Raw genomic sequence first — 14,813 nt, 5'->3', positions numbered from 1 at the left:
ATAGATAAGGATATCGCCGGCATCGGCTCGGCTTATCGGCTTATCGATAAGATGCTCTATACCCCTTCAGTCTGGCACTCAACTCGAAGTGACTGGACAAAAGACTATGATGAACACCCCGTGAGGCTCCATTGTGCTGATTGATGTTGAAAGCCTAGGAGGCATGAGCAAGAAGTAGGGTTTAACATGAGAATTTGTATGGAAGAACCTTTTTTCAGAGATGATATTGAAATGATAGGCTTTTGTTCTCAAGTCATTCGAGAGATTCCTCCGATAGGTAAGTGTATGTGCCGTAATTATAGAGAAGGAATAATGCCCTATAGAAATCTGCGAGATCTCTTGAGGTCTTGAAATTTGGAAGAGGATACCATATTAAGTACAAACAGGTGCAGTCATACTGGTAGCACCTTCTGTTGTCGCAGCCATATGAAGCCAAATCCGTTTTTGCAATGTGACACGAAGGAACCTTCCAACTTTATAGTTGTGATAACAGAAAGTGCTAATAGAAAGGCTGCACCTGGTTGTAATATGTAAATGTGGTATATAGCCACTTTTCGGTGCCTGAGATGAAAGCTGCCACAACAAACGGCCGCTTGTATGACCCGATGCCTAGCACCTCAGGTTTACCCTGAGCGTAGTGGGACTGGATCTTTGCAGGGGTTAGAATCAGCAAGGAGCAAAATAATCTAACAAAAGGGCCCTTAACTCGAAGTACAACCCGTATGAAAACAATGCTATGAAAAGTCTCGACCTCCTACACACTTATTTGATCAGCCATGCCGATACGAAATATCCGACGTCTTCCAGCATACACAACTTTTATTGCCAGGGGAGGTCTAATCGGAAAGAAGCACGAAACGTTACCATGAATCGGATCCCAGCTTGAACCTCCTATACAGGAATCATCTCCGAAGACATTCCACCGTACCTACAGACCAGGGTATTCTTGCAACACAACTTGATTCCACGCCCAAATTTCAAGTTCCGAACTAGCATCTCATCGGGTTCATCCCTAGTGCTGGTCTACTTACTCCCTCACGTCTGCTTGACATCATCCAGTGGAGCGTGGAGCGGATCCACCCGTGGAACAACTGCGCACATCTCCCGGTCCGTTCTTTGGCACTACATCCGATCCCTCCCTTCGGTTCCGATTGCAAGAATCACTTGCTGAAAGTGAACAGACAGGTATTTTCCTCGGATGTTGAACCTGTCTCCGGAGATTAACCAGTATGAGAGCTGAGGGATATGCATACGTCATGGTTCCGGGCGCTGGATATAAAGACCATATCATTACCTTCAGCTCACGACCATTTGCTATCTAATAACTAATACAACTTGAATAACACTCTCAATTGGATCCAAACTCAGCACCATGCTCGGCAAAATCTCCCTCGAAGAAGCCTACGAAATTCCCTCCAAGGCCGACCAAAGCCGCGACCAAGCCGCCCTATACATCGCACCCCCCGATCTCGACCGCTACCTGCGCCAGATCAAGTCGCTGACCGACGAGCGACTCCGCGTCTCAGACGCCCACGGCATCGGGTACACCATCGTCTCGCTCACGGTGCCCGGAATCCAAGGGATCACAGACCCGCAGACCGCCGAACACCACGCCACAGAAGTGAACAACTACGTGGCCCACGAGATCCGCGCCCATCGGCACAAACTCGGTGCCTTCGCCGCGCTCTCCATGCATAATCCCCAACAAGCCGCGCAGGAACTGCGCCGCTGCGTCCAGGACCTCGGCTTCCACGGCGCCCTGCTCAATGACGTCCAACACGCCGGGCCTGACGGCGAAACGTACCTCTTCTACGACCAGCCGGAGTACGATGCTTTCTGGAAAGTCGCTGTCGAGCTAGACGTCCCTGTGTACATCCACCCAGCAGCACCGCAGGGCCAGTACTACCGACAGCAATACGCGGGACGGAAGTACCTGGTCGGACCACCGCTGAGCTTCGCCAATGGCGTCTCCCTGCACTTACTAGGCCTGATCACAAACGGGGTGTTTGACCGCTTCCCCAATCTAAAGATCATCGTTGGCCATCTGGGCGAGCACATCCCGTTCGACTTCTGGCGCATCAACCACTGGCTGGAGGACGTGGAGCGGCCGCTGGCACAGAAGGCCGGCGACCCGATGAGCCAGCGCGACATCTACTACTACTTCAAGAAGAATATCTGGGTGACGACGAGCGGGCACTTCTCGACGCCGACGCTGAAGTACGTGTGTGATTATCTGGGGCCGGAGCGGATCTTGTTCAGTGTGGATTATCCGTACGAGACGATTGAGAATGGGTGTGGCTGGTGGGATGGGGAGAGGGAGGCGATTCAGAAGGCGTTGGGAGGCAAGGAGGCGTATCGGTTGGTGGGGAGAGACAATTCGAAGAGGTTGTTTCGGTTGAATGGGTTTCAGGATGAGAATGCGCCGGTGGAGTAGGTATTATCTTCATGGGTTTATTGTACAGCGTAGGTTCTAGTAGATCGTCGATGTGATGTCCATCCGAAGATGATGTCATACCGTGTTTCGGATGTCTCATTTCGGATCTGGATAACACTGTGTAGTTTGTGCACACTAGGTCAAAGGATTGGATGTCAAATGCACTCAGAATCTACTGGGCAATTCTCAAATCTCGAATTTCGCATCACGTATAAAGCTTAACTAAGCCTTGGCTCCTTGAGGTCTCGAACACGACGGCGCGTCCTCAGCAGGAACAGTCTTCACCACCGTCGCCCAGAAATCACAAAAGTCTGCCATTTGCACGTCTTTTTGCGAGAGCCCAGGCGGGGAATGGGTCTTCCAGTGGAAGGTAATAGAGTTGTATGTCTTGATTCATTGTCCATAAGTACTTTATGCAAAGCTTCGAGCATACGGAGTAGGAGTAGGTAACCCACAATCTCAATTCTCGGATGATGATTCATTTCTTTGCATTTAGTCGCTACGCCGTTAAAGAAATCCTAGTTAAGACCGTCAGATCAAATCCACTCCTAAGATCAGTTGGTTGTGCTGGGAAACTCACTCCTATCTTCGTCCATGTTCGACAGTGGAACGTCTTCCGGATTTCATCGCCGTTCAGTAATTCCCAACCAGAAGTATCGACGAGTCTGCAGATTCCATCCACCACCGAGTCAAGATCTTCGCCTTTCGATACTCTAAGGTCGGCCGTGAATTCCGTTGTGAACGGTTGTTCCGCCCAGAGTAGGACATGGAATTCAAGAGGAAGCGGGGTACGAGTTACCCATCAGCAGCCAGCAAGGCTCAAGTAAGCGTCCGGTTACTCGGGCGACCTTTGCTTTTGTTGCACTGCTCTATATCATATCCACAACAGATCCACCCCGGCCCAGACTATGTTTCCATCCTAGCCATGACGAGTCTCTCCGATATACGCAACGAAATCCTCTCCGACGACATCCCCAAACGCCTCGTCATCAAAGTCCGAACCGAAAGCCTCGACTCCCACGACTACCGCACCTCAGCATCCCGACTCGCGCGTTCTCTTCCTCGCCATCGACGTGTGGAGCGAACGCGCCTTCCTCGTCATCGACATCAACCATCACGACTATGACTTCGACACGGCGCACAAAGACACGGCCGTATTCCCGGTCTGCGTGCTTCGACAGCGTGGGAGAGGACGCGACTGGGTCCTCATCAGGTGGCCGAGGGAAGATGAACCTCTTGCAGCGATGCTAGCGGACCTCCATAATGTGAACGGGTCGGATCCTATCCCTTTCCTGGAAGATCATACCTCGCGCCTGGTGCATGCCAGCCCTCGTGAGTTTCTGGCTTGATTGGATATGGTTTAGTTTGCGATTCGGGAACAAGACAATACCCTAATAGAGTATGATGAACCAAGAGGAATATGGATATCCACCTTGTAATATAATATCTGTGGTGTTTAATTGGTGTGGTTTCGTCTTAGAGGGTTAAATGTCCGGCCTATGTAAGACTGTACTAAATAATAATTCTCTCATATCATGCATGTATCATATATCCACGGTTTAGATTTAGACGTCTAATTCTTCTCAACATACTTCCCCACGGTTCCATCCAGCTGTGCCTCCAGCACCGCCGAAGTTCCATTCTGCACCGTCTGAATAGCTTCCGGCAACAGCTTGGCCAACTGCGCCACGGTGCCTGCGTGACCAGCCCAGACCTCGCCTCCGGACGCGGCCTTCGCGATCCCCGGGTAATCGGGGGTCGGGGCGAACGAGATATTCAGCTCCTCGTTGGTGGCGCGCGAGCCATCACCCTCAGGATGCACCAGCAGCATGCTTCGACGCGGGGCGTTCCAGCCCTTGTTGTTCAGCACGATGGTGAGAATGGGGATGTTGTAGCGTCGCGAGATCCAGTAGACCGAGCCCGGCACGGAGAATAGGTAGGTGCCGTCTCCGACGATCTGGCAGACGAATTTGCCCTTGTTCTTGCCGCCGTGCTGGTCGTCAGTGGCCAGCTTGATGCCCAGAGCGCCTCCGCCGGACCAGCCGAGTCCGCCGCCGCCGCAGTTGATCCAGGATTTGGGCAGCGTGGCGTTTATCTGGTCGGCTACGATGCCGGTGAGGGTCACAGACTCGATGGCCCAGATGGTGTCTGCGGGGCAGCCCTTGCGGACCTCAGAGATGAAGTAGGATGCGTTCAGAGAAGCGTCATCGCCGCCCGAGGGCACCACGGCCAGGTCGGTCACGGCCTGACGGGCTTTCTTGTATGCTTCTTCACGGTTCTTTCCGAGGGTTGCATTTTCCTCGGAGCTGATGATTTGCTGCAGCGAGGCGTTGGATGCAACGTATTCGTTGATCTGTTTGAACGCGGTGGCGGACTCCGCCCGGAAGGTGGCCATGGAAGGCAGGTAGAAGACGGGAATCTGCTGTTTCAAGGGGTCCACGTCAACGTGGACGATCTTGGCCGAGTCGGAGGGTTTGCATTGCGTCGGAATCCAGGGTACGTCGCAGTCTGCGACGAGGATGAAGTCGGCCGTCTTCACGGCATCATGCACGCCAAACCGCAGTCCCAAGGACGCCGGGTGATCACCGGGGAAACACATGTCGCTTCCGCCGGTGTCCAAAACGCGGATCCCCTTGAATGTATCGGCCAGCGTGACTAGCTCCTGGACGCCCTGTGTGACACGACCCGAGTATCCCACAATCACCAGCGGTTCTTTGGCGGCGGCGAGCTCCCGCGCGATCAATGCGACGCCGTCGGCGGGCAAGGCAGATGGCGCAACAGCACCCCACACGTTCTGATTCACCTGATAGGGTGTGATCTCCTCCTCCATGACCTCTCGAGCACCGGCCAAGTAAACGGGACCCTTGGGATCGCTCGTCGCAAACTGCAAAGCGCGATTGACCATCTGCTTGACATTCTTGCCGGATCGGATTTCCGCCGAGTAGCGACAGTATTGGGAGACGATCTGTTTCTGGTCGGGGACATCTTGGATCCAGTGAATGTATTCGGTGCGGGATCCGCGCATCTCACCGTCGATGGTGAAGGGGGAGAGACCGGCGAAGATCAAGACAGGCGCGCGACCACAGGAAGCATTATGCACGGCAGCCCCCAGTCCTTGCGTGCCGACATCGACATGGACAATCACACACTGCGGTTTGCCGGTCAAGCGGGCGTAACCGTCGGCCATCGACAGCGCCACCATCTGCAGAGGAGAAATGCGGGGTTAGCGACACCGGCGATATCCGAGTTCTTCGTGCCCAGGGCTTACCTCGTTGGGGCAGGTGATGATCTTGGGGAACTCGTCGGGCTTCTCCTTCTGCCCCTTGACCATCGCCTCGAGGATGGAGGGGTGGTCAGAGCCCAGGTTGACGAAGACATGCGAGACGCCGGCCTGGTTAGTTAGTCACTGAGATCGCTCACTCACTCCCTGCCATCACATACCTCCCAGAGGGCCTCAAAAAAGGCAAAAGACGCAGTGTAGACCCTAGAATGCGGAACTGGTCAGAATTAAGGGAGACCCCGCCGGAGGGGTTCATACATGATGGCGATTCCCTCTGTCTCGTAAGGGATGTGCGGGGGAAGTTGAGCGAAGCAAAGACCACGAGCAGATCGCCGCTAGTTATAAGGTCACTGATCGGAGAACAAGCCGATTGCAAAGCCCGGCAATGGGTTGAAACCGGCTGGATTCTGGTCGGGGACAAAGCCACGGAGCTGCTCGTCCACGGCTCCACCTTCTTCTGCATTTCCCCGCGATTTGATTTCCGGCGCAATTCCGCCCTCTCGGAATAATGGTTGATGCACTCGCCCAGAGTCCCAGCTCAAGATGACCGAGATCTCTTCGTTTCAGGCGAACGGAGTCGGTGGATCCATAGACCAGGAAATGAGCTCTGCAGCCCTGCAAGCACTTGGTGGTGATTGGAGAGCGAGGAATGTTGATGCCTGCAAGGGCCGATGACGTCGACGGGTCAACAACCGGTTTGGCGTCACGATTCAAGATGAATTGTCTAGGAATTCCTACCTGAACACACTCGGGAGTCAACAATACTCCATCGACATGGGCCTGGCTATCAATCCACCCAGAAAAGCTTCTTTCTCTGCGATCCACCCTGGTTGACCATCTAATTAAAGCCACTCAGCCCTACCAGCCCTACGTCATCCCACTTGTATTTATTCATCAATTCATCAAGCCATGGCTCTCCCTCTTCTCGTCTTCTCGGTTGCCTTGACTTCGGTGATTCTGTGGTATTACCGGCAGCCTCCCAGTCGCAACTTCTTTCGCCCTGACATGATCACTGCCCGAGTCTATCGACTCTGCCACGCCAACATGACTGTGACTGCCGAACTTGCCCGCGACCCGACCAAAGTTCCTTCCAAGGTCTTTCACGACTTGTACGAGGGTCATGACTCCCAGAACCCGGGCTCGGAGATGAAAGATGCCACTGACGAGGAAGATGCCTTGCGACGAGCAGCCGAATGTGGGAACTGGGGTGTTTCCCAACCGAGTGAACTATTCCTGAAAGTGAGTATAGAGCCTTAGCCGTCAATGGCCTGTCTGCAATGTCTCACGGTATTTCCCATATAGATATACCATGACGCCGTATGCGCTCTCGACAAGAATCCACACTCCGGCGTCGTCTCCCCGCCGCTGATGGGCAGCCACGGCATCGTGCCTTTAACAATCGTGGCCCCCTTGCCCGACCTCTGTCGACACATGGCCAATTGCATCGTGCGCGCCGAGAAAGAAGTCTTCCTGGGGACGAACTTTTGGATCCACTCCGACGCCTCAACCCTCGTAACCAACTCCCTCCGAGAGCTCTCCAAACGCGCTGGTGAGAGGGGCACCAAAGTCATTGTGAAAGTGATCTACGACCGAGGTGACCCGCGCCAGGTCTGCGAGAACCGGCTGGATGTGCCGGAGAAGAAATATACCAGCTCTCAGGTCCAATTCCCTCCAGCGGCCGAAATCCCCAATCTCGACCTGCAGGTCATCAACTACCACCGTCCGATCTTCGGGACGTTCCATGCGAAATTCATGGTGGTCGACCGTCGCGTGGCGTTGCTGCAGAGCAGTAACGTGCAGGACAATGATAATCTGGAAATGATGATCCGCATGGAGGGTCCGATTGTCGATGCCATCTATGATACGGCGTTGGTTTCGTGGGGGAAATCATTCGATCCGCCTCTTCCGATGCTGTCGTCCCCTGCAGCAGATGCGCCCATTCCCAGTCTCGATGCGAATTTCCCAGAGGAGCAGGGTGAAACCCTCCCCGAACTGACGACAAACGATCCGCATTACGATGTTGACATCGGACAAGAAGCACAAAGAGTAAACGGCATGGTTGAGCCTCGCGAAGGCGAATCAAGGACCCAGGCTGTGACTCGCCATCTCAGTATGTTCTTGCACTATAGACAAACATCCAACCCACGCTGACATGACAGACACAACAACGCAACCGAACACCACCGGCGATGCCTCGGACACTGACCACGAACACCCCATGCGGCCATACGTCCCCATGCCTCCACACAAACCGTTCCCCATCGCCCTTGTAAATCGTGAACCCTTCGGAGGTAAGTCCACCCAACCGAACCCATTCCTTACAGCCCCATTCTAACCTCCCCAGCACCCAACCACACCAGCGTCTACACCCCCCAAAACTCCGCCTTCCTCTCTGCCATCCAGAACGCCCGCGAGAGCATCTTCATCCAAACCCCCAACATGAACGCCGAGCCCCTGCTCCAACCTCTCCTGGACGCCGTCAAACGCGGCGTCATCGTCACCTGCTACCTCTGTCTCGGCTACAACGACGCCGGCCAACTCCTGCCGTTCCAGAACGGCACCAACGAGATGATCTCGCATCGTCTATATACCGCGCTCGAGACGGACGAGGAACGCGCCCGTCTCCGCATCCACAACTACGTCGGCAAAGACCAGACCAAGCCCATCCACAACAAGTTCAAGAAACGCAGCTGCCACATCAAGCTGATGATTATTGACGAGAGCGTCGCTATTCAAGGTAGGAAGGACCCCTGCATCTACCCGACTTCTTCCCTTTCCTTGCCGTTAATCTAATACACTTGATGAGTAGGAAACGGCAACCTCGACACCCAATCCTTCTACCACAGCCAAGAAGTCAACGTGCTGCTCGACTCGCCGCTCGTATGTCGCACGTGGCTAGAGACTATTGATCGGAACCAGAACACCGCCAAGTACGGCCTCGTCAGCCCGCAGGACGGGTGCTGGCATGACCCGGTCACCGGGGAGATGGCCGAGGGCTCGATCGGTGTGAACCCGGGGCATTTCAGCTGGGCGAAGGGCATCCTGGGTGCTGTGCAGAGGGTGAGAGGGGCTGGGGGGTTTTAGTTCAGTTCTTTGTCTCTGTTTATGTGTGTATATATATTGGATGGTGTTTTATAGATAGTGGATGGATGGATGGATGGATGGACATCTCTATATTGGCTAATGTCTCTATTTGAAGTGACTCGGAAGGAATGATGAAACTGATCAGACTGAAAGCTTGAGTTTCTTCTATATATTGCTTTTGCGTTTATTCAACATAGGACCTAGCAGTTTGAGCTTGACAGGCCGGATCTGTCCAGTGATATATTCGTTCATGGGTCTCATTTTCATTCGCCAGAGCTATCTCACAGCGTACACTGGGTATAGATAGATCCAACACCAATCAAACCTTTCCAACACCCTGAAGAGTCAAATAGACATCTGTGCCCCAACCCCAGAGACTCTGGACAGCGATACTACCGCCAAAATACTCCGCATACGCTCGACTCAGAGGCAGCCCGTACCCCAGACCCGCGATGCTGCTGAGCTGGCCGCTGTTGTTCGAAATGGCGTTGAAGGCATCCATGTTCCCGTTCTCGGAGCCCTGCAGGTCTAGATCTGAGAAGGTGGTGAAGCTGTACGACCAGATGTTCGGCAAGACCTCGGGGGGAATGCCGTGGCCGCGATCGCGGATCCGGATGGTGATGCTCTGCGACGACGGCGCGGACACTTTGATTGATTCGTTGGCGTCGGCGGTGCCGACTACCGTGTCCATCTGGAAGCCGACGTCGGAGTCGGATTGGGTCGTTGAGATCCCCGCAAGGGTAGAGGGGTAGTCTACGCGCCCGTGGTCACGAGGAACGTCAGGGGCCGCGACAATGGTGACCTCAATCGGGTCGCGCTCGTTGCCGGCTTCGATGACGGCGCGGAAGGCGTTTTTGAGAAGCTCGGTGATGATATATTCCACGTGGACGGGGACATGAGCGAAGGCGGCGTCGGGCTGGCCACCGATCTTCAAGCGGGGACGGACGCCGTATTTCAGCTCGCAGATCTCCCCGACGAAGTCCTCGCAGAGTTTAACGATGCGGGCGGGCTGCAGCGCCGTGTCGATGACACCGATGTAATTCGAAGGTGCTGTGCTTTGGGGCGCCGGCTGGCTGCCGGTGTCCACGTCACTGACCGGCTGCGACGCAAAGTGCAGGGCGAGGTGCTGTTCGGCGATGAGCCGAGTGCCGATTCTCGCTCGCAGATGGGTGTCCAGGAAGCGAGTCACCTCCGTTGGATCGATGTATCTGCGACACTCAAGGAAGCCGCGCGCGAGGATGGGAATCGTGTTGGTATGCGTGTGCACCAGATCGGCCAGCACCTCGGCGAACTTGTTTTCTTCTTCTAGGGTAGTGACTTGGCGCTGCTGGTATGGCAGGAGTGTAGACAGTGAGTGGAGGTAGTTGTTGTAGATTTTGGAGATATGCGGATTCGAAACGACGATGAAGGAGAGGTTCCGAAGGGCTTCGATTCGAGAGGCGAGTCGCGCAGGGAGAAGGGAGAGGGTGTAGTTGGCGGAGGCGAGGAGCGCGTCCTTGGATAACGGGGGGCGACCATGTCTATGTATGCAATGTTAACGAAGTTCCTTATGTTGTATTAAAGGACAAGCCTGGCGAGCTCACTTGAGCAGGTCTGCCAATGTCAATGGTCGGCGACGACTGGCTGCAAGACGTGCGACCTCATCGTTTGCGCCATAAGCGAAAGACTGCTGAGGAGCGGCCTCTGCGATGTCGGAGCGCGGTGGTGACGAGAATTGTCGGGATTGGGGATGGGGAAATCTTGAGAGAGAAGGGTTCTTATGGCGGAGACTGTGTCTCGCGAACAGCGCAAGAGCCCTGTTTGTAGCCATGATTAGCACTGGCCATTCTGCGCCGCCAGCATTAAGCAAGAGTCATTGTTGGAGTTGGAGTCGAGAGGACATGGCGGGATCATCTTCCTTGTCGAATGACCGCAGAGCTTCTTACCTAAACTGGATGCAGAACGCTCACGTGTGCGCTAGTCCTGGATGGGCAGGAATGGTGCCGCTGACTTTTGCAGAATTGTTGAAGGGTTGGCCATAGGCTCATCTGACTGGGCTCTTACTAATCAAGGCCGGGTGGCGCAATGGTAGCGCGTTGGTTTTCGGTTGTCAGATCAAAATCTGGCTGTTGGAAGCTTACCAAAGGTTGCGGGTTCGAGTCCCGTCGCGGTCATACTTTTTGTTTTTTGCAGACGAGTCCAACCTCTACTTTTTAGTTAATTAACCTGCTACGCTACTACGGCTGGCTCATTACCTGTTTATGGGTGCCTTTTTTTTGACCGAAGAGATAGGACTCCAAAATCGCACCTTACTGCGCAATATCATCAAAGCCAGAGCAGTGTTACTCTTTTTTATACTAGTATGTCTAGACGAATGGGGGGGTAATCACTTATATAACACCAAAAATCGATATGTACGATAAAAAAAGCAAGACAGAAAGAAAGCTCAGACTAACTAGCTAACTTGGTTGATAATTGACGGATGGATCCGGCAAACCACAAACCAAAACGAGAAAAACAAAAAGTAATGACAAGAGTGGGACTCGAACCCACGCCTCTTGCGAGAGTAGAAAACACCAACTTATTTAAATGGTGAAGCTTTGAATCGCTTGAGTCTACCGCCTTAACCACTCGGCCATCTTGCCTGTTCATGAAAATCACGTGTACTTTTGCACTCACAACGCCGGCACAGCTGATTGAAGTAAGGTCTGAGGTCATCGGGAGGGGACCTGTTGTGATTACTTGCTTCTGGACCATCGCGAAAGCCTGGTCTTGCAATTTACCGGCCATCATGCTGTAGTATTGTGTGCTAATAATACCTCATGATGTACTTGTCGGTGTCTGGTTGAAGTTAGAAAGAGGTCAACTATGACGCACTCTGTGTATCTGTCTTTCGATGACTTCGCTCGAGGGAACCGAATGATTCACAAGATGCTTATCGCGGCTTACTGGCTTGAACCTTGTCCGATCTCAGTACATGAGGTCATTCTCCACCTTTTTTGCTACTGGATGAGCCATATCATACTTCCTATTAAAGAGCAAATGAGCGGCAAAACACGCCACCAGAAGAAGCACAGCATTTACAAGTTTCAATGGATATTCATATAATACTAAATCATAATAAGACACGAGACTGTCTGCTTATCCAGATTCCCCGCGCAGCAGGCCTAGAGTTCACAAAAAATGGTCCCTCGCCATACAGTAACAGAAGGTCCGCAGCCTATGCAGCTAAGACACGCTTGAATAGGCAGCAGTATGTCGGATTGCAGCAGTTCACATAAGGCAACTCTTGACGGTCATTAACAAGTGTATCGTTCGTCTTCCCGAAAGGAGATGGCGTGTCATCCTTTACTGGATTCTTATCTCGCCATCTTGCTCGACGTGAACGTGCTCGGTCGTCTCGAGCGTCTTGACTTGGTCATCTGGGTATTCGGCACTAAGTGGGGTCAGCTGGACGGTGTTTTCTCGACCGTGCTGGTCGTGCACGGGTCTCGGGGGTATGACTGCTGCCTTACGTGAAGCCCTTGATGAGGGTGTATTCGTGCTTGATGGAGCCGCCTTCCTTCTTCACCTGCTCTTTGGCCCTGAAGGAGAGTACAGGGTTAGTGATCGGTTCTCGGAGAGATGAGGATTTGAGATGTGTAAAGAGTGGGTTACTTTTGCAGCTCCTCGGGAGGAGAGTCTTTCTTCAGAGTGACCTAGGAGCAAATGTTAAAGCAAGGACTAGGAGTCATAGCAGAAAATACACCACGAACGTTGAAAACGGGCATGTTGTCGGGGTGGTCGGGAAAGTTGGGTCTCGGAAAGGATGGGTGGTGGTGAGGTAGCGTGTGGTGGCAGAGGACAGGTAAATGGGAGGGAAGTTGGACGTTGAAACTGGGAGAAACGTGGACTTGCAGGCGGGTGGGACTAAGGAGGATTTATACCATTCCGCGCGGGGCGAGTGTCTGTCACGGCCGATAAGGAAATGTAACCACTAGCGATAGAATAAGGTGGGAGGGGGAACAGGCAGGTGGCTGATTTGACCTGGATCCCTGGGTGCCTGCTCGTTTCCCTGGAATCGCGCCATCCCAGGCCACCCAATGGTGACGACCTTGGTGGCCACGGCTCCTTACAATGTGGTTTCTTCCGAGCGGCTCTTTGCGTCAACATCCATTGTCAACAATGAATCTCTGGGGATAATACTACATATTACGACCGGCTTTGGGCGCGTTGGCTCTGCGGGTAAAGTTTGTCTATCACCCCGCTTGCTTGTGGTTTGGGCGGACTACCAGGAGGGGTTACATGCACTCTGCAACCCAGCGATGCCTTAACCTACTAAAGGACAGTTGTCTCGCTGGTGAAGCCTACTGTAGGTCTATCGGCGTTCCTACGGGGATCGGATGTGATATGACATCTCCATGCAGCAAGTGGGGTGCGCAGCGCGATGACGCTATCCGGCGCGGGGCAGTCACGTGGACGCGCTGTCCGCTTTCCTTCGACAGTATCACTGCGTCACTTTTGAGTATTGACTACAAAATAGATGTGAGATGCTGGTCGGGCTCTCAAATGCTTAATTGGAAGCTGACTGAGATGTAGTATCCGGTATATTCCCAAATTTGGACATAGTTCTTTGCATCACTAGTGAAACTGTTAACAACTGTCCATGACCTTGAAGTATATATTTCCCGCGGCCGTGTTCTTTTAGTCCAGCCACCACGCCTCCAATTAAAGCAGATGACAACGCATGTTCTTGATATTCATTTCAGGAGGAAAGCTTATTTACAGCCCAACATAGCCAGAGTCATCTTGTTCTCGCTCCGGCATTCTCAAGCCATGCATGCCAGTATACCGAGGGCTTTCTGGCTGCTTCCACCCCTCCAGAGCCTTGGGGTCCGTCAACTTATACACTTCTACACCAAGAGGCCGAGTCGTAGCTCCCATGTCTTCTTTTCCTTCCCACCCCCAGTTAGAAAGGTCCCCTATAAATACATTCGTTAGCATTCGCCAAGCATCGGAGGGAGTTTCCAGATGCATACCACCGGGACAGGCCGAAAGTGCGCAGAGAACATCAACCTCGGCAAAGAATTCAAAGTACTCGCCCGGTCTGGCGGGGGAGGTCTCCATGAAGTACTTCCCCTCCTCATCGAGTCCGGTGACCTGGAAGACGTTGAGAACATCGTGCACGTCGAGCTCGGTAAGCCCATGGGGCACCACCGCACGAGTCAGGTTGGAATGACAGTGGTAATCGAACGACTCTCCGCCCATAAGCAGATTGACATAAGGGTCACAGCGTGTTCCTAAGAGGTCATGGCACCGTCCTCCAAACTGGGTGGTCCCGAAGGTTGCCTTACGCACACCGTCCTCATCAACCAGCTCATGCAGTTGACCACCAGCCAGCGAATCGCCCGTTATCGTTACAAGAGGTCGCAGGTAGGGCAGGTTGGACCAGAGACGGTCCCCGACGGATACATGAGACGCATGGATCTGACGCGTGCGAGCAGCCCAGAGTCGCTCGCGCGGGTTCTGCGCATTCCAGATGTTCAGGTCCCCAACCTGCGGGCCTTTGGGAGTGGTGAGACGGCAGATATGGCCGGCTGGCACGACCCATGCCTGTCCGGAACACGGACGGACAGTGAAAGATGTCTCCAGAACACGTTGCGAGGCATCTGAAGCTGTCTTCGAGATGGATCTGTAGATGGGGGTGGTGCCGTGGACGGTTGAGTCTTTAGGAGCAGTATATGCCGGCGGGGGTCGACCGTGGGGAGCCATCTTGAATTATGTGGTGATACTGTAGAGAGACCCGCAGGGGGAGGACGCTGTTAGCAGGCGGGGGATTTACGAAGAGCTACAGGGGTCGAGAGAGCTTGGTCTTTTAATAATTGGCATTGTCGGAATCCATCCACTGATAATGGCAACATTTATATCGGGTTTGACACCATGGGCCCGCTTTAATCAAGGCTAATGGCCTCCTGGACGTGCCAATGCTCGCCGTGACCGGCGATAAAAGAAGGCCAACAGGTGATGATAGGCCATCGTCTCCGCGTCTTTCTCTGT

General features: G+C 53.5%; 8 protein-coding genes and 2 non-coding genes across 10 annotated transcripts; 4 read left to right on the top strand and 6 right to left on the bottom strand.

Annotated features, from left to right (window-relative positions):
* Nucleotides 1-1,372: 1,372 nt before the first annotated feature.
* P170DRAFT_396520 (amidohydrolase family protein) lies at nucleotides 1,373-2,434 on the top strand (the record flags this gene model as incomplete). Its single annotated transcript, XM_024846123.1, has 1 exon — nucleotides 1,373-2,434. One exon carries the CDS (start codon nucleotides 1,373-1,375, stop codon nucleotides 2,432-2,434), a length of 1,062 nt encoding a protein of 353 aa, XP_024711129.1.
* Nucleotides 2,435-2,583: 149 nt separating this feature from the next.
* Nucleotides 2,584-3,213, bottom strand: P170DRAFT_433302 (4a-hydroxytetrahydrobiopterin dehydratase). The gene is made up of 3 exons (XM_024848453.1): nucleotides 3,015-3,213; nucleotides 2,890-2,952; nucleotides 2,584-2,821 (listed from the first exon to the last, which is right to left on the bottom strand). Exons 2-3 carry the CDS (start codon nucleotides 2,914-2,916, stop codon nucleotides 2,657-2,659), a joined length of 192 nt encoding a protein of 63 aa, XP_024711128.1. The 5' UTR covers nucleotides 2,917-2,952; nucleotides 3,015-3,213; the 3' UTR covers nucleotides 2,584-2,656.
* A 146-nt stretch (nucleotides 3,214-3,359) lies between these two features.
* Nucleotides 3,360-3,892, top strand: P170DRAFT_506337 (uncharacterized protein; the record flags this gene model as incomplete). The annotated part of the gene is made up of 2 exons (XM_024854386.1): nucleotides 3,360-3,428; nucleotides 3,472-3,892. 2 exons carry the CDS (start codon nucleotides 3,360-3,362, stop codon nucleotides 3,781-3,783), a joined length of 381 nt encoding a protein of 126 aa, XP_024711127.1. The 3' UTR covers nucleotides 3,784-3,892.
* A 35-nt stretch (nucleotides 3,893-3,927) lies between these two features.
* Nucleotides 3,928-6,291, bottom strand: P170DRAFT_50475 (putative thiamine pyrophosphate enzyme). Its single transcript, XM_024854225.1, has 4 exons — nucleotides 5,973-6,291; nucleotides 5,876-5,918; nucleotides 5,703-5,825; nucleotides 3,928-5,636 (listed from the first exon to the last, which is right to left on the bottom strand). Coding segments are annotated over exons 1-4 (1,797 nt in total). The 5' UTR covers nucleotides 5,975-6,291; the 3' UTR covers nucleotides 3,928-4,007.
* A 100-nt stretch (nucleotides 6,292-6,391) lies between these two features.
* P170DRAFT_433299 (IQ calmodulin-binding motif protein) lies at nucleotides 6,392-8,940 on the top strand. The gene is made up of 5 exons (XM_024848452.1): nucleotides 6,392-6,953; nucleotides 7,017-7,824; nucleotides 7,874-8,005; nucleotides 8,059-8,451; nucleotides 8,524-8,940. The coding sequence occupies exons 1-5, from the start codon at nucleotides 6,624-6,626 to the stop codon at nucleotides 8,796-8,798; spliced, it is 1,938 nt and encodes a 645-aa protein (XP_024711125.1). The 5' UTR covers nucleotides 6,392-6,623; the 3' UTR covers nucleotides 8,799-8,940.
* Nucleotides 8,941-8,955: 15 nt separating this feature from the next.
* P170DRAFT_506334 (alpha-ketoacid dehydrogenase kinase family protein) lies at nucleotides 8,956-10,650 on the bottom strand. The gene is made up of 2 exons (XM_024854385.1): nucleotides 10,382-10,650; nucleotides 8,956-10,318 (listed from the first exon to the last, which is right to left on the bottom strand). The coding sequence occupies exons 1-2, from the start codon at nucleotides 10,606-10,608 to the stop codon at nucleotides 9,118-9,120; spliced, it is 1,428 nt and encodes a 475-aa protein (XP_024711124.1). The 5' UTR covers nucleotides 10,609-10,650; the 3' UTR covers nucleotides 8,956-9,117.
* Nucleotides 10,651-10,848: 198 nt separating this feature from the next.
* On the top strand, nucleotides 10,849-10,951 carry P170DRAFT_t18. Its single transcript has one exon. It is a non-coding gene; the product is annotated as a tRNA-Arg (tRNA).
* Nucleotides 10,952-11,305: 354 nt separating this feature from the next.
* Nucleotides 11,306-11,422, bottom strand: P170DRAFT_t16. The gene has a single exon. It is a non-coding gene; the product is annotated as a tRNA-Leu (tRNA).
* Nucleotides 11,423-11,881: 459 nt separating this feature from the next.
* Nucleotides 11,882-12,758, bottom strand: P170DRAFT_506333 (uncharacterized protein). The gene is made up of 4 exons (XM_024854384.1): nucleotides 12,533-12,758; nucleotides 12,435-12,475; nucleotides 12,293-12,361; nucleotides 11,882-12,213 (listed from the first exon to the last, which is right to left on the bottom strand). The coding sequence occupies exons 1-4, from the start codon at nucleotides 12,545-12,547 to the stop codon at nucleotides 12,126-12,128; spliced, it is 213 nt and encodes a 70-aa protein (XP_024711123.1). The 5' UTR covers nucleotides 12,548-12,758; the 3' UTR covers nucleotides 11,882-12,125.
* Nucleotides 12,759-13,443: 685 nt separating this feature from the next.
* Nucleotides 13,444-14,747, bottom strand: P170DRAFT_506332 (urea carboxylase-associated family protein). Its single transcript, XM_024854383.1, has 2 exons — nucleotides 13,796-14,747; nucleotides 13,444-13,738 (listed from the first exon to the last, which is right to left on the bottom strand). Exons 1-2 carry the CDS (start codon nucleotides 14,526-14,528, stop codon nucleotides 13,539-13,541), a joined length of 933 nt encoding a protein of 310 aa, XP_024711122.1. The 5' UTR covers nucleotides 14,529-14,747; the 3' UTR covers nucleotides 13,444-13,538.
* Nucleotides 14,748-14,813: the final 66 nt, after the last annotated feature.

Source organism: Aspergillus steynii (genome assembly GCF_002849105.1).
Source record: "Aspergillus steynii IBT 23096 chromosome Unknown P170scaffold_1, whole genome shotgun sequence".
In the NCBI taxonomy this organism is placed as follows: Eukaryota; Fungi; Ascomycota; class Eurotiomycetes; order Eurotiales; family Aspergillaceae; genus Aspergillus; species Aspergillus steynii.
This window is presented reverse-complemented; position numbering and strand designations above follow the sequence as displayed.

Bases quoted from the DNA above. Each gene is read 5' to 3' on its own strand.
- P170DRAFT_433302 (XM_024848453.1), bottom strand. From the start codon at position 2,916: ATGAATCATCATCCGAGAATTGAGATT. The intron at 2,822-2,889 runs GTGGGTTACCTA...CAATGAATCAAG, and splicing joins ATCATCCGAGAATTGAGATT to ACATACAACTCTATTACCTT.
- P170DRAFT_50475 (XM_024854225.1), bottom strand. The intron at 5,826-5,875 runs GTATGTGATGGC...CTAACTAACCAG, and splicing joins TTTTTGAGGCCCTCTGGGAG to GCCGGCGTCTCGCATGTCTT. The intron at 5,637-5,702 runs GTAAGCCCTGGG...TCTCCTCTGCAG, and splicing joins TCATCACCTGCCCCAACGAG to ATGGTGGCGCTGTCGATGGC.
- P170DRAFT_433299 (XM_024848452.1), top strand. From the start codon at position 6,624: ATGGCTCTCCCTCTTCTCGTCTTCTCGGTTGCCTTGACTTCGGTGATT. The intron at 7,825-7,873 runs GTATGTTCTTGC...CTGACATGACAG, and splicing joins GGCTGTGACTCGCCATCTCA to ACACAACAACGCAACCGAAC. The intron at 8,452-8,523 runs GTAGGAAGGACC...CTTGATGAGTAG, and splicing joins CGAGAGCGTCGCTATTCAAG to GAAACGGCAACCTCGACACC.
- P170DRAFT_506334 (XM_024854385.1), bottom strand. From the start codon at position 10,608: ATGGCTACAAACAGGGCTCTTGCGCTGTTCGCGAGACACAGTCTCCGC. The intron at 10,319-10,381 runs GTGAGCTCGCCA...TTGCATACATAG, and splicing joins ACATTGGCAGACCTGCTCAA to ACATGGTCGCCCCCCGTTAT.
- P170DRAFT_506333 (XM_024854384.1), bottom strand. The intron at 12,362-12,434 runs GTAACCCACTCT...ACTCTCCTTCAG, and splicing joins CCTCCCGAGGAGCTGCAAAA to GGCCAAAGAGCAGGTGAAGA. The intron at 12,214-12,292 runs GTAAGGCAGCAG...GACCCCACTTAG, and splicing joins ACCCTCATCAAGGGCTTCAC to TGCCGAATACCCAGATGACC.
- P170DRAFT_506332 (XM_024854383.1), bottom strand. From the start codon at position 14,528: ATGGCTCCCCACGGTCGACCCCCGCCGGCATATACTGCTCCTAAAGAC. The intron at 13,739-13,795 runs GTATGCATCTGG...ATGTATTTATAG, and splicing joins ACTTTCGGCCTGTCCCGGTG to GGGACCTTTCTAACTGGGGG.